General features: G+C 51.3%; 1 protein-coding gene across 2 annotated transcripts in view; it reads right to left on the bottom strand.

Moving 5' to 3' along the window:
* Positions 1–14,654, bottom strand: part of RASGRF1 (Ras protein specific guanine nucleotide releasing factor 1) — a 101,126-nt gene that overhangs the window by 60,888 nt on the left and 25,584 nt on the right. For both annotated transcript variants that reach the window (XM_005889762.2, XM_070358415.1), the window contains exons 3-5: positions 10,574–10,721; positions 5,704–5,796; positions 2,944–3,197 (exon numbers count right to left, since the gene is read on the bottom strand). In XM_005889762.2, coding sequence (XP_005889824.1) covers positions 2,944–3,197; positions 5,704–5,796; positions 10,574–10,721 — 495 coding nt within the window. The remainder of the gene's footprint in view (positions 1–2,943; positions 3,198–5,703; positions 5,797–10,573; positions 10,722–14,654) is intronic.

Here is a 14,654-nt window from a genome sequence, read left to right on the forward strand (position 1 = left end):
TTCTCAGATCCACAGGGCTGGGCTGGAAGAGGAGGGCAGAACCAGGCCTCTTCACTCTTGCCCTGCTCTCTACCCATCCCTCCTCACTCCCCAGCCCATGCAGACATGACGAATGGATGGCAGCATACTCCCCCACGGAGCCTCACCATCCTTCTCAGCCCGGGACTCCCAGCCACCGCAGATCAATCAGAGTGGCATCAAGGTACCAACCATCTGTCACCCAGGCGGGATGTTCTCATCACGGGGCCATGCCTGTGGTTCCCAGCACATGTTGCCGGGCAATGTTTTTATTAAAGGGAAACAGTCCAAGTCTCTGCGCTCATTGTCTTGGGTAAACAAAATCTGCTGCAGGTGTTTATTTCAAAGATCACTCCTCCCCGACCCTCCACCCTCCACTATTGTAGAAACACACAATTAACCCCCTCCCCAGCTCTGTAGCACCCTCCAGGAATCTGCCAGCCTGGAGAGAGGCCTCTTTCTTCTCAAGGACTTCTTTTAAGGAGCTCTGGCAAATGAAATCACCAAAGTAGCATCAGGTTTCTAGTGTGGCTGAATCATTGAATTCATTTTGGCCTAAAAGCAAACCCAGGGGGAAGTCACGTGTAGAAATGCCTTCTAGTGAGTGGGCTGGCAGCCTCTGCCCTTGGCCTGTGGCACACACGGACCTCTGTGCTGTGGTCCAAGGCAGGGAGACCCCAGAGATTCACAGCACTTACCCAGCAAGAGGGGAGGCACTTACCCAGCAAGAGGGGAGGCTGGGTTCACACGCAACAGAAAGTTCTCAATAGTGCAGAAGTGGGTGGGGGCAGTGCGTGCCAAGACCTGGGTTGTGATGAGCACGCGTTGGGGAAAAGGAGGATGGGGTAAGTGAAGATCCAGCCCATCATTTAATAGGGCAGCAGGGGCAAGCAGAGGCCTTGATGTAAAATGGAACTGAATTAAAGTCACAGCCCACTGGAACCCTGAGAATGTCCCATCCATCACCTCTCTGAGCTCTGATGCCAGCCTGATGGGGCATCTCCCAGGATCGGAAATCACTCGGGCCAAGTGCTCAGAGAGCCTGGCATGAAGCCGGCCCTGCAAAGCTTAATGTGGTGAGGGCAGTCCAGAACATTCAGTCATGCACAGAAGCTGTGCAGTGCTGCTATTTTTTAATGAAAAAATCAATTAAGCTGGTCTCTGCTCACAAAAAGCAAAGTGGTTAAGACAGTGACGTTTATACTGTCCTATGCACACAGTGGGTCATGTGCTGAGGTATGAACGATAAGAAGGCAGTCATGTTCAGGACTTCCCAACTGGTCCAGTGGTTAAGACTCTGTGCTCCCAAATCAGGGGCCTGGGTTCTATCCCTGGTCAGGGAACTAGAGCCCACATGCTGCAGCTAGGAGCCTGAATGTCACAAGGAAGATCCCACATACTGCAACTAAGACCTGGCACAGCCAATTAAATACATTAAAATAAAGCAATTTTGTAAGGCCCAGTGATTCAGTTTCTACAAGGTTTTCTGAGGCTAGAAGCCGCTCCCCTCCTTCTGCTCCCACCTCTACCGTGTCCCTGTACCCTGACATCTCCTCCACATCCATGAGGTCAGCCTGGTCCTTCTCCCAGCCACCTTCAGCATCTCAGCTCAACCTCTCAAAATCAGACCTGCGTCCCCTGGCTCCCCCATCTCCTCCCAGGTGATACATAAGTCCTTAAACTTGCTACAGCACCCTGGCAGGTAAAGGGGCAGAGCAGGGCCCAGGGGAGGTGACCCTGGGTCCCAAACATCTCTGCATAATACCTGGATGAGGCAGCTGGAACTAGTGAAGTGACTGAACGATGACTATGCTAAAGGAAGTGCAGCTGAACGAATAACCTGGAGCACATATGATTTACGTTAATTCCTAGGTGAGAATCGTTTGTAAATAGCGCTCTGTTGATGTTTTTATGTTTGTTGCTTTTACCTAGTTTACTCCATTTTATTGGCTACCACAAAGCTCCTTTAAACCACTTCCTAAGACTGCCCTTTTCAAAAGAGGTGGACAGCAGAAGGGCAACCGTCAGCTCAGCCTTTTGAGGCACTTCCAATCCCACACAAACACCCAGGGTCACCATTTGGGAAAAGTGACCACTTTCATATGGCATGTGCGTAACACGGTACAGAGCTGAACTCTAACGAGCCTGAGAATTCTAAAAATTTAGACCTGTTTCTTGATCATTATGACGGTGCTATTAAGGTAGAGGAAAGGAACATGCTTGGTTTTTTGTAGCTTGATTTGTAACTTGTAAACATTTAGTTCAACTCCTGTCCCACGTGGTGCCAGTGGTAATGAACCTGCCTCTCAATACAGGAAACATTTAATCCAGGGTTTCTCAACCTTGGCTTGATTATTTTTATTGATTGATTTTTTTCTGGTGCATAGGATCTTAGCTCCCTGACCGGGGATCAAATCTGCACCCCTTGCAGTGGGAGCTCAGTGTCTTAACCACTGGACCACCAGGGTATTGGCACGATTATTTCTGGTGGAATAATTCTTTGCTGGGGGGGCGGGAACTGCTCTGTGCACTGTAGGATGTTGAGCATCATCTCTGACCTCTACCCACTAGATGCTACTTGCAAACTCTCCCCCGAACCCCCTCACCAAGTTCTGACAATCAAAAACGTCTCCCGACATTGCCCCAGCTGAACCCCTGAGTTTAGACATCTACTCTGTGGGCCTCTATCCATATCCTGCCCATAAGGGTCAGAACACTGGCTTCTAGGCCCGGGGCCTCAGGAGGGCTCCTTCCTCTCTGGGCTCAGTTTCCTCCTCAGCACTTGGTGGGAACTAGAGGAGGGCTTGCGCTCAAGTTCAGTGCTGGCCAGGCTCCCTCCTCCCGCCTTGGCCAAGCACTTCGAGGAAGTGGTGGTGGTGGTGGTGGTGGTGGGGTGCAGGCAGGGACCGAGGTTCAGGTGCTCACCTGTTCAGGAAGATGCTGCTGACGTCGTCGTGCGTGATGGGGGGCTTCTTGGAGCTGGCGGCCATCCGCAGTGGGCGCAGGAAGTTGTTCACCAGGATGTGCAGCTGCTGCACGTACTCGGCCTCGGCCTCCAGCATGCTGAACACCACCTGGTTCCTCTTGCGCATGCTGTCTGCGTGCGGTGACCGGATGTAGTCCTGGATGATGGTCTTCCACTTGCGCCGGCATAGCCAGCCCCGCAGGAAGCTCTGCACCTGGGCGCCGAGACCGGGGGAGAGCCGCCCATCAGCCTCTGCTGCCCGGGTCCTTCCAGGACCAAGGCTCTGTCGTCCCCTGTGCTTAGGGAAAGAGCTCAGGCAAAGGTAGGCCTGGTGCCCCTGCCTGCGTGGTGCTGGGCGCGACCTCGAGGCCCTCCGAGTCCACTCTCCATCTGTGCCCTGAGGCTAAGGAGATGATGGCCAGACTCAAAGTGTGTGGTTCCCGGACAGGCAGCTTCAGCATCTCCTGAGATTCTGTCAGAAATGCCAACCCCAGGCCCCATCCCAGACCTCTGTGTTCAAACCAGGTCCCCCAGGTTTCTCTGGTAGCATCACCAGACGGAGGGAAAATGTGGCTCCAAGTCCCCACCATGGGAGGGGACTCGAGAAGAGAGAGCTGCCAGGCTGTGCCAGGTGGAGCTCACACTTCTCATCTAATGACTGGCCTGAGAGCCCTGAAGTTTCAATTTAAGCTTGTCTGGACAGAGGGCGATTATCACATTGAACTGAATATGGCAGATGAGTTCATCTTATGCTTGGACCTCATCAGCAGGCACCAGAGGCTCTCCTCTGCCTCCACGGGGAGAAATGAACACGGTGACTTGAGTTGGGCTGCTTGGCTTGGCCTCGTTTTGGCGAGAACTTGGGAAGGGCCTTGATTCCCAGACTCAGAGGACTGTGTGAAGATCTGCATGCTTCCAATCAAGGCTCCTCACCATTCCTGCTGCTGAGTTGTGGGCTAGCTCAGGGGCTGCACGGGGAGGGCCCAGGGCCCCAGGAACAAAGGTGCTGCGTGGTGCTGGGTCGGAGCGGGGATTCTGGGGATCCAGGGGCTGCCTGCTGAGGTGCTCATCAACATACTATCAGCTGAAAAGGGCACTGGCCGTGAACAGAAAGTGTGGCCTTCCGAGTGCAGACCTGTGGCCAGGGCCGTCTGCCCTGGGGAGGAGCGGCTTGACTTCGTCACAACAGCTCTCTGAAGATAAGAAGCCTCTCTGGATAAAGGGTGAGGGGCTTGCTCAGAGGCCCCGGAAGGGTGACAATAAAAGGAGGACAGTGCATTTCAGCTGGATTTAACAAAATGTTCCCACCAGAATGGCTATCAAAATGGGCCAGGAAGTCCAGTGGGGCCATGGAAGACAAGGCAGACAGCACATCCCTGTGTGGGTAGGGCTTGGCTCAGACCCCTGGTGGCACTAGTGGCAAGTCCCAATGTCCATGGGGTACCAGGGGGTCCTATGGATCATAGGTGGGCAGGCAGCTGGCCTAGGGCCAGCAGACACTGTGGGCAGGAGGCAGGCCCGGGGCTGCGAGACCTCCTGCTTTTCCAAGAGATGGTGTGTCCCAGTGACCGAAGATGTGGGCTCTGGAGCTCAGCGGCCAGGGTTGAAATGTCGCTTTGCCAATACCTGGCTGTGTGACCTAAGCAAGTCACTTTGCCCTTATGGGCTTCTGTACCCTCATCTGTGAAATGCAGACAATAATCAAACTCCAGAGGGCTCTCAGTTCGGAAGAGATTAATCTGCATACATCTCCTAGAATAGTGTCTGGCACATAGAAAGTGTGTAAGGGATGTTAGCTCTTTCTATTTCTGAGTAACCAGAAATACAGAGTTTTTTTTTTTTTAATGTGAAATGTTTAGCGTTTATAGCACCGGCAACACATTAAAAAGGGGGGAAAAAAAACACCGTATGGGCTAAAAACCCCAAACACGCTGGGAGGCTGAACTTGGCCTGTGGGAAGCCAGTTTGCAGCTTCTGGTCTGTATGGTGCTGGGGTCCTTTTATGCTCTTGACAAGGAGGGTTTTCTGGTTTCACTTGTTTTTCTTAGGGTGAGTCAGGCTCCCCTGCTTCAAGTCTGGCCAGCTGCAAACACAGACCATGTTCTTCCCCTGCACAGGGTGGCCCATGATGCTGGTCAGTATCCCCGCCACTGGGCAGTTTTCTGGTACCTCCTGAGATGTTCACCCCTTCTGGACTCCAAAAGAGTAAAACCAGCTGGACCAACCCTGGTGCGTCACAGAGGTCGGTTCCCATGCTAACCTCTGCTGGGGACCGAAGGGTACAGTTGGGAGAGGCAGTGTTTGCAGGACAGTGGCTGGGGTGAGGCGGGGCGGTCAGGCACGCAAGGTTTGGAGGATGGAAGAGCGGCCTGGGGTCTCGCTGAATCTGCCCAGGGTCGTGAAGAAAGCTCTCAGCTACGAGTCTCACAGCCTGGGCTCCTGCCCGGGCTCAATCCACTCTTTCACCTTTTGGGGCCTGGGTTTTCCTATCTATCAAATGGGCTGAACCACCCTACCTCACAGAAACAGCCGGAAGAAATGGCTCGACAAGGTGCCGGTAGGAGATGAGGGCTATTGGTTCTGCCTTTGGAGTGGAAGTGGAAGGCCACACTGGGAGCAGGGGGGCAGCAGGTGGACGCTGTGGACACGGGGCTGTGCGGGGGTGGGGCTCTCTAAAGAGGACCGGGGCAGCTTCGCCAGCCCTGAGGGACGGTACAGACCTTCTTGATTTTTTTGATGTCACTGTCTTCGTCGTTGGGGGTGACAGTCTGGGTGGACTGGATGCGCTCATTGTCCTTGAGCAGAGATGCGATCTGCAACAGAGACATGGGTCAGCTGCTGGGGGTGGGGGGGGGGCTGCGGCAGCGGGCGGAAGTCCCACCACTCCAGGCACCACCAGGCGCAGCGTGGTGGGCAAGTGCCCTCCCACGCACTCCGTGAGGCCAGGGGTACTGCAGCTCCTGTCCGCCCGAGGTCACAAGCCGGACATCTGTGAGTGAGCACTGGACCTGGTGCCCGTCCACCCGGGTCCAGAGCAGCTGGGATCTGACTCTGAGTGACCCTGGGCGGGGCACCCTCAGGGCTGCAGGCAATCCCTTTGTAATCTGGGAGCTTTGGTCCAAATCTGTGATCATCTTCCTTGCTTCCTAAACCTTCAGTCTCTTTATCTTCGAATTTCTATTGTGGTAAAATAGACATAACATAAAATTTACTGTTTTAACCAGTTTTAAGTGCACAGCTCAGTAGCATCAAGTTCATTCGCACTGCTGTGCAACCATCTGCACCATCTGTCTCCAGAACTTTCTCATCCTCCCCAACTCTGTCCCCATTTAAACACTAACTCCCCAGCCCCTGGCACCCACCATTCTACTTTCTGTGAATCTGGTCTCTAGGTACCTTGCCTAAGTGGAATCGGACAGTATTTGTCTACCTGTGTCTGCCTTATTTCACCAGCATAAGTTTCACCTGTGTCATACCAGGTGTCAGACTTCCCTTCCTTTGTAAGGTTGAGTAATATCCACTGTATTGTTGTTTTGTTGGTCAGTAGGGTCTAACTCTTAGCAACTCCATGGACTGTAGTCTGCCAGGCTCCTCTGTCCATGGGATTTTCTGGGGAAGAATACTGGAGTGGGTTGCCATTTCCTTCTCCAGGGGATCTTTCTGACCCAGGGATCAAACTGTTCTCAAGCACTGGCAGGCGGATTCTTGACCGCTGAGCCACCAGGGAAGACATCCATTGTATATACAAACCCTATTTTTCGATCCATTCACCCATCAATGGACACTTGGGTAGTCCCTTTGTTTTTTCAAACAAAACTGTCCTGGAACCCCAGCAGGACTTCAGCTGGAAGTGCTGCTGGCTTGGCTGTCCCCTCCCGGGACAACCCTGAAGACTTCTCTGACTTGGAGCTCTCTTTGGAACACAGCCTGGGAACTGCTGGCCTAGAAAAATGGAACAGCCCTTTAAATGAGCGTTGGAGCTGATCTAAGAATCTATATTTGCCAGATTTGGGATCAGACAGGTCTGCCCAGCTGCAAGAATAAAGCCAACACAGTATCACCCAGAAGAGGCGCCTTAAGCCACACTGTGGCCGGGGGCCTCAGGCAATCTCAGGTGGACAGGCCAGTGGTGCAGCCTCCCTGGTGGGGCTCCATCACGCCACCCCAGAGTCCACAAGTTTCTGCTGGGGATCCCTCACCAGGGCTCCCAGGGCTTCGAACTTTCTCGTGAAAATGCTGACATGCATGCATACTAAGTCACTTCAGTTGTGTCTGACTCTTTGCAACTCTATGGACTGTAGCCTGCCAAGCTCCTCTGTCAATGGGATTCTCCAGGCAAGAATACTGGAGTGGGTTGCCATTTCCCTCTCCAGGGAATCTTCCCGACCCAGGGATTGAACACGTGTCTCTTGGTCTCCTGCAGTGGCAAGCGGATTCTTTACCACCTGGGAAGCCCGAAAATGCTGATACTGCCTGTGTATTCCATCACGACTATGGTATCTATAGGGGAAGGACCATACCGTTTCATTCATTCATGGGTTCCGGGTGCCTAGTGTGGGGCTGGTGTCTGACAGATATTCATTGGCTACAGAAATAAGTTAATTAGAGAAGGGTTAGAACCACAGCAGTGACAAAAACCTCAACCACAGGAAAACGCCACAGTCACTGAGCCCCACACAGCCCAGGGGACTCCACAAACACCACCACAAAGCCTCCGCTCCTCTTCAGCGCACGTGGCTCTGTCCCCTCAAGGCCACTTGCTGAACTGCAGAATGAATGGGCTCTCACAATTGAGCGAATTGAGCACTCTGAAAGCAAAATGGAACAGTTACCCGCTCTCCACTCGCGGGTTGCTAAAATTACCCCAGCCTATGCTTGAAGAGCGGCTGAAAATATCTAACTGAGACATATTCAGCGCCGACACAGGCTTTTCTTCTTTCTCCCCCACCCCCCACCTTTTATTTCGATTCTCTGGGAACATCTGCACAGTGAAATAAAGGCTGGTTCTTTGATCTGTATTTTAAAGGGCTGAGGAATACATGCGAACACACACACGCACAGGCAGGCTCTTAGAGAGCTGAGAGATGCAGGAATGCCCAGTCAATGCCCACATTTGACCTGATTATTATCACCTTCTGCTTTCTTTGCTACTTTTGAGCTTTGCACGTGGAACCACTTTTTTTTTTTTTCTTTAGCATGGTGGGTTGTGTGTGTGCATGTGCTGTGTGTGTGTGTCCGTCCTGTATTTAAACCTGGCACTTGTCTCAGAAAGAGGCATTCCAGGACATCCACTCAGCAGGGACCAGGGCAAAAAATAGATGCAATTAGGTCAGGCACTATGCTGCATGCACAGTAGCACTGGCAGCCTTGGAGCCTCTGTTCAAGGATCATCAGGTCTGGGGTGGGGGGCAAAGCTCTAGTGAGGGAGTTGCAAGCCTGCGAGTTGCAAGCCCGCACAAGTCCTGGGCTATGGCCCATCTCTGCCTGGAGCAAGGGTCAGGTGAGCCCACGGAGGCAGCCTTTCTCTGACCCTGGCCGGTCTCTTCTGGAGATGGCTCTGCTTTGGACCTCAGTTTGCTTGCTAGATGTCCAGGGTCTGCTCAGTTGACCCTTGTCAATGAAGGCCACGCAGGGTGGGGACTTTGGCTCATGCCCAAGTCACTGGCTAGAGTCTAGCTTCGGCTGCCTGACCAGGCTCAAAGCCAGGTGTCTCTGCTGGACCCTGTCCACTCGCCACCAGTGGTCTGGCTTCCTTAATCCATCAGAGGAAAACCCCGCTTGCCACCCCAACTTTGAGACAGGGTGCATCGGTTTCTGCCCCATCCTGCTCCCTCTCAAGAGGCAGTGTGTTTAGTCCAGAATGCATTTAGTCAGAGCCATCATTCACGGTGGAATTAACCCAGGTGTTTTCCTCTTTGTTAACTGCCAAGGTTTTACTAAGACCTTTGTAATTCTTGTTTTTCAGATAGCTGCCACACAGCTCAGTTCTTCCTCCCTTTTTTTTTCCTTAAGTTTTTTGATCTTGTCTAGCAACATGTGGGATACAGTTCCCTGTGCGTGTGTGCCTAGTCACTCAGTCTTGTCCAACTCTATGGGACCCTATGGACTGTAGCCTACAAAGGTCCGTACAGTCAAAGCTATGATTTTTTCCAGTAGTCATGTATGGATGTGAGAGCTGGACAATAAAAAAGGCTGAGTGCTGAAGAATTGATGCCCCTGCATTTTGGGGGGCTCCCCTGATGGCTCAGATGGTAATGAATCTGCCCACAACGTGGGAGACCGGGGTTCGATCCCTGGGTCAGGAGGCTACGCTGGAGAAGGGAATGGCAACCCACTCCAGTATTCTTGCCCAGAGAATCCCATGGACAGAGGAGCCTGGTGGGCTACAGTCCATGGGGGTCACAAAGAGTCAGACATGACTGAGCAATTAACACACATTGTGACCTCCTGGTGAGATGAGGCCGTGAGAGGCAATCAGATCATCATGTGGAGGTGTGAACAGCTGGCGAGGGGTATCTGTGGGCTGAGAGTCAGCATCTCTCAGGTAAATGAGAATTGCTGGGATGCTGTTAAAGTGCAGGTTCTGAATCGGGATATCTGGGTGAGACCCCAGGTTCTGCATTTCTGATGGGCCATATCACACTTTGAGTAGTGAAGGTCTAGAAGACTTAACCTAGCAAGACTAGAAGACTAGTTCTAGAAGTTTTGGAAGACTTAATCAGCCTCCAGATGGCCATGGCAGGCAGAAGGAAGGGATCGTCTTGGAGCTGAGCCTGAGCCCACACTCTGAGGACTTACCAGCCATGCTCTGGCCCCACACCTGCCCCTTAGTCCATGTGGTTGTCAGAAGATTAACCAGGAGCTTGCCAATCAGTGACCTCACTTGATCTTCACAGCCTTGTCAGCTAGTGATAAAAAGCCTATTCTTCAGAAAGAAGGTTGAGCGCCAAAGAATTGATGCTTTCGAACTGTGGTGCTGTAGAAGACTCTTGAGAGTCTCTCGGGCAGCAAGGAGATCAAACCAGTCAATCCTAAAGGAAATCAACCCTGAATATCCATTGGAAGGACTGATGCTGAAGCTGAAACTCCAATACTTTGGCAACCTGATGTAAAGAGCTGACTCATTAGAAAAGACCCTGATGCTGGGAAAGATTGAAGGCAGGAGGAGAAGTGGACGACAGAGGATGAGATGGTTGGATGGCAACATCAACTCAAAGGACGTGAGTTTGAGCAAACTCTGGGAGATAGTGAAGGACAGGGAAGACTGGTATACTGCAGTCCATGGGGTTGCAAAGAGTTGGGCACGACTTAGCGACTAAACAACAACATAGACAGAGGTGCAGAGGGACTGGGGGACTTGCTTCAGGTTGCAGCTGTTAAGAGGCAGGGGTGGGCTTTGAACCCAGATCTGACCACCCGACCTTTCTACTGGGCCAGCATCACTGATTTTAAGTTTGGGGCTGGCATAGCTGTGGCTGGGAGAGGGTCCCTCCTGCCTACCCTGTGCCTCCCTGAACCTGGGGAGCCCGGGTGTGAGGTTGGAGGCTGGGATCCCTGGCCAGACTCCTCTGCTCCCGGGGTTGCGGTCACCTCTGCCTTCAGTCGCTCGATCTCCACCTCCCCGTCCTCGATCTGCTGCCGCAGCTGCTTGGCCACCGTCTTCTCGGTCTCCACGATCTGCAGCAGGTGCAGGTATTTTTGCATCAGCGCCTCGTGCTCCGTGGCCAGGGTCCGGTAGCTGCGGACAGAGGGAGAGGGCAAGTAGGATGCTGCACCCACAGGAGCTGGCTGCCTCTCTGGGGTCACCAATGACCTCCCACTTAAATTGAGAGGACACTGTTCAGTCTGGAATCTACTGACATGACCTTCCAGGTTCCCTGGATGCAACTGGTAAGTGGTGTGACAGCTTAGAGACAGTGGCTTTTGTTTCAAACTCAGAAGCCACTTCACACAAGTTCTTTAAGTCCCTAAGAACTTATGGGGGAGACCCTCTTGGCAAAATGGGACAATAATTGCCTCCCTACAAGCCCCCAGGATGGAGATGAGGATCCCAGGAGGCTGAGGGCAGGGAAACAGCTTTGCTCTAGGAGAGGGGCTATGTGACAGAGGTGGTGGGCAGTGGAGACCGGTCCCTTGATGGTGTCAGAGAAGGAGGCTCTGCCCAGTGGTGCTCTGAAAGGGCGGGGAGGGGTGGCGGGAAGAACTGGCAGCTCTCCTCAGGGCGGTGGCAGGGGCAGAGGGTGGGCAGAGGACCTGATGCCCGTGCCTGGAGGAAAACACCTGATTCTCAAATCAAAGCTCCATGCTTGTTCCCCCATCCCCTTCTAGAGGTAAACGACAAGCTACAAGAGAGAACTCTTTGGTTAAAATAAGGCTTTGGTACATCTCTTATAATGAGTTTAAACTAGAATATCAGGTGTTAATGTTTTCCCAACTTCCCAAGAGGCTTAATTATCTTGACTTGCAAAGGAAATGCAGTCGAGAACAGGAAGGACTCCGTTTTCACACTGCTGGTCTCTCCTCCTTGCTCCACCAGTGTGAAAATTCAGAGCCTTCATCAGTTTGTTCTTAGCGGTGCTTCAAAACTGGGATCTGGAGTCTTATTGGCAGGACGGTTCGGTCTGTTTGTGCCTCCCTTTCTTCCCTTCCCCTGTCTTCGCTGCCTGCCTCCCTTGCCTCCTCCTCCCCCAGTTTTCGGTTTTAAAAAAACGTTTTATTGGAGTATAACTGCTTTACCGTGTTGTGTTAGTTTCTGCTGTACAGCAAAGTGCTTCGTCGATATGTATACATATATCCCCTCTTTTTTGGAGTTCCTTCCCTTTTAGGTCACCGCAGAGCACTGAGTCGAGTTCCCTGTGCTGTCCAGCAGGTTCTCGTTAGTCATCTGTTTTATATGTAGTAGTGTATACCTGTCTACCCCAATTGCCCAATTCCCCCCCCTGCTCCTGCCCCTTTGGTGTCCATAAGTTTGTTCTCTATATCTGTGACTCTATTTCTGCTTTTCAAATAAGTTCATCTGTACCATTTTTCCAGATTCCACATACAAGTGATATTATATGAAATTTGTTTTTCTCTTTCTGACTTGCTTGACTCTGTATGACACACTCTAGGTCCATCTGCACCTCTGTGCAGCACCGTCTTTATAGACTCACAGATTCTCAGAGCTGGGAGGAAACTCAGGAATCACGAAAGGCCAACTGTCTAATTTTATAAACAAAGAAACTGAGGCCCAGAGAGGGGAAGTGACTTGCCCCCTTGAATGACAGTCAGTCACTGAGCGTCGAAGCTGGAGCTGGAATCGCACCACAGTTCCTGAAGAGTCAGGTCTGCGCTCTCCACGTGGCCGTCCGGTTTCCATCTAGTTCTCCTTACTGAGCTCCAGACCACAAGCCACACTTGGTGTTACATTTTATACATTGCTGTACAGACACATAGCCCAGAGGCATCCCATAATCTAGACTACTATGCATACAGTGGCAGAGTGCATTGTGTCTGTACCTGTTCCTATACCATGTGCTTATTTTTGTACATACCTTGTTTCTACTATGTTGTGTCAAAGTGAAAGTGTTAGGCGCTCAGTGGTCTCCGACTTTTTTGTGGTCTCACGGACTGTAGCCCGCCAGGCCACCATGGAAGCCCTAGGGGCAGCCAACCTGGTCCACAAATTAAAGATGCCTCTGAAAACGCATCTAGACCTGCACGCTCGGAGCCAGACTGGACCCTGCTGGCTTCTCTCAGCCCTTCAGTCTGTGCTATGGTTGTCCATCTGCATAGCATCTGACTTGAAGAGCTTCTGGGTGGCCATGGCTTCTGGGTTGGCAGCAGCCAGGGACAGCTCACTGTCTCTCTGCAGGTATCTCATGGGCCAAAATGACCACATCTCTTAGACAACCTAACTGTAGCCTCAGCAGCTAGTTTTTGTCTTCCCCTTAAATGTCCTGGCCCAGAGCAAAAAAGCCTGTGTCCAAGTCCAGTGTGGCCTTGGCAAGAGTTGAGGAGTAAGAATTGGTTTGGGACTTCTGGTCCCTCCTTTTTCTTCTTCCAACCTCTCTTCCCATTCTCTTTGAAAATAAAACTTTCCCTCAGAAAAGGATCAGACATGTTCCTCTGTGAATGTGTTACTCACTCAGTCGTGTCCGACCCTTTGCAACGTCATGGACTCTAGCCTGCCAGGCTCCTCTGTCAATGGGATTCTCCAGGCAAGAATACTGGACTGGGTTGCCATTTCTTTCTCCAGGGGATCTGCCTGACCCAGGGATCTAACCCATGCCTCCTGTACTGGCAGCCAGATTCTTTACCAGTGAGTCACCTGGGACACCCACTCTTTGGCATAGCTGACCTTAAGATAGGGAGATTCTCTAGGTGGGCCTTACCTAATCACATGAGGCTTTATTTTACTTATTCATCTAATTTATACAATTTTATTTGGCTGCACTGGGTCTTAGTTGCAGCCCCGAGGCTTGTCAGATCTTAGCTCCCCGACCAGGAATCAAACCCACATCCCTTGCATTGGAAGGCAGTGTCTTAACCACTGGACTACTGGAGAAGGCCCCACATGAACTTCTTAAAATGGAGAGCTTTCTCTGGCTGGTCACAGAAGGAGTGGTCAGAAATTTGGGGCTGGAGAACGATTTGGTGAATCACTGTTGGCTCAAGGATGGAAGGGACCACATGGCACGGAATGCCAGACTGCTGTGCTACAGGATGGAGCTGAGAGCCTTCCCTGACCACCAGCCAGCAGGGATGCGCTCCTATAAGAAACTGACTCTTGCCAACAATAGGAGTGAGCTTGGAAGCAGAGACATCTCCAGAACTTCGAGGTCAGAAGTTTGACTCCTTGATTTCAGCCCATGACCTCTGTGCAGAGATCACAGCCAAGTCTCAGTCCAGACTTCTGACCACAGAACTGAGAGAAATGGGTTTGGTTTTGAGCTACTAAGTTTGTGATCATTTGTTCTGCAGCTGTAGAGAACTAAAACACGCTAATAGACATAATTTGTTTTACAAATTTGAGGGGAATTTGGGAATGGGAAGCACAGACCATAAATGTACAGTTTGATTGAGGTGGATAAATGCATATGCCCTGATTGAGATAAAATCCCCAACATCCCAGAATTCCCCTGTGCCCCTCCTCATCAATCCACACCCCAGAAGTAGCTACTTTTGGATTTCTGTCACCACAGTTTAGTTCTGCCTGTGTTATTAGAATTTCAGATAGCAGGATTCAGACAGCATGTACTGTCTTATGTCTGGCTCTTTTACTCCGCATCCTGGCTATCTGTTTTGTTACACATATTTGCAGTGGGTTCCTTTTTATTGTTGAGCGGTATTCTATCGCAAGGATGTATCAAGGTTCTTTCCTACATCTGCCTGTTGATAGACACCTCAGCTATTTCTAGTTTGGGGGCTATTGTGCATAAAGCTGCTAAGGAAATTTGCATGCAAGACTTTCTGTGGATGTTTTTTATTTCTCTCGAGATAAATACTAGGAAGTGGAACTGCCAGGTCACAGAGTAGGTTAATGTTTCACTTTTAAAGGAACTGCCTAATGATTTTTCAAAGTGGTTGAACCACTTTATGCTCCCACCAGCATCGTGTGATTTATAGTTACTCCACCCCCTCTCCAACATTTGCTACTGTCAGTCTTTTTTTAAAAAATTTCTTTGGCTGC

This window comes from Bos mutus, chromosome 21, assembly GCF_027580195.1.
Source record: "Bos mutus isolate GX-2022 chromosome 21, NWIPB_WYAK_1.1, whole genome shotgun sequence".
Lineage (NCBI taxonomy): Eukaryota > Metazoa > Chordata > Mammalia > Artiodactyla > Bovidae > Bos > Bos mutus.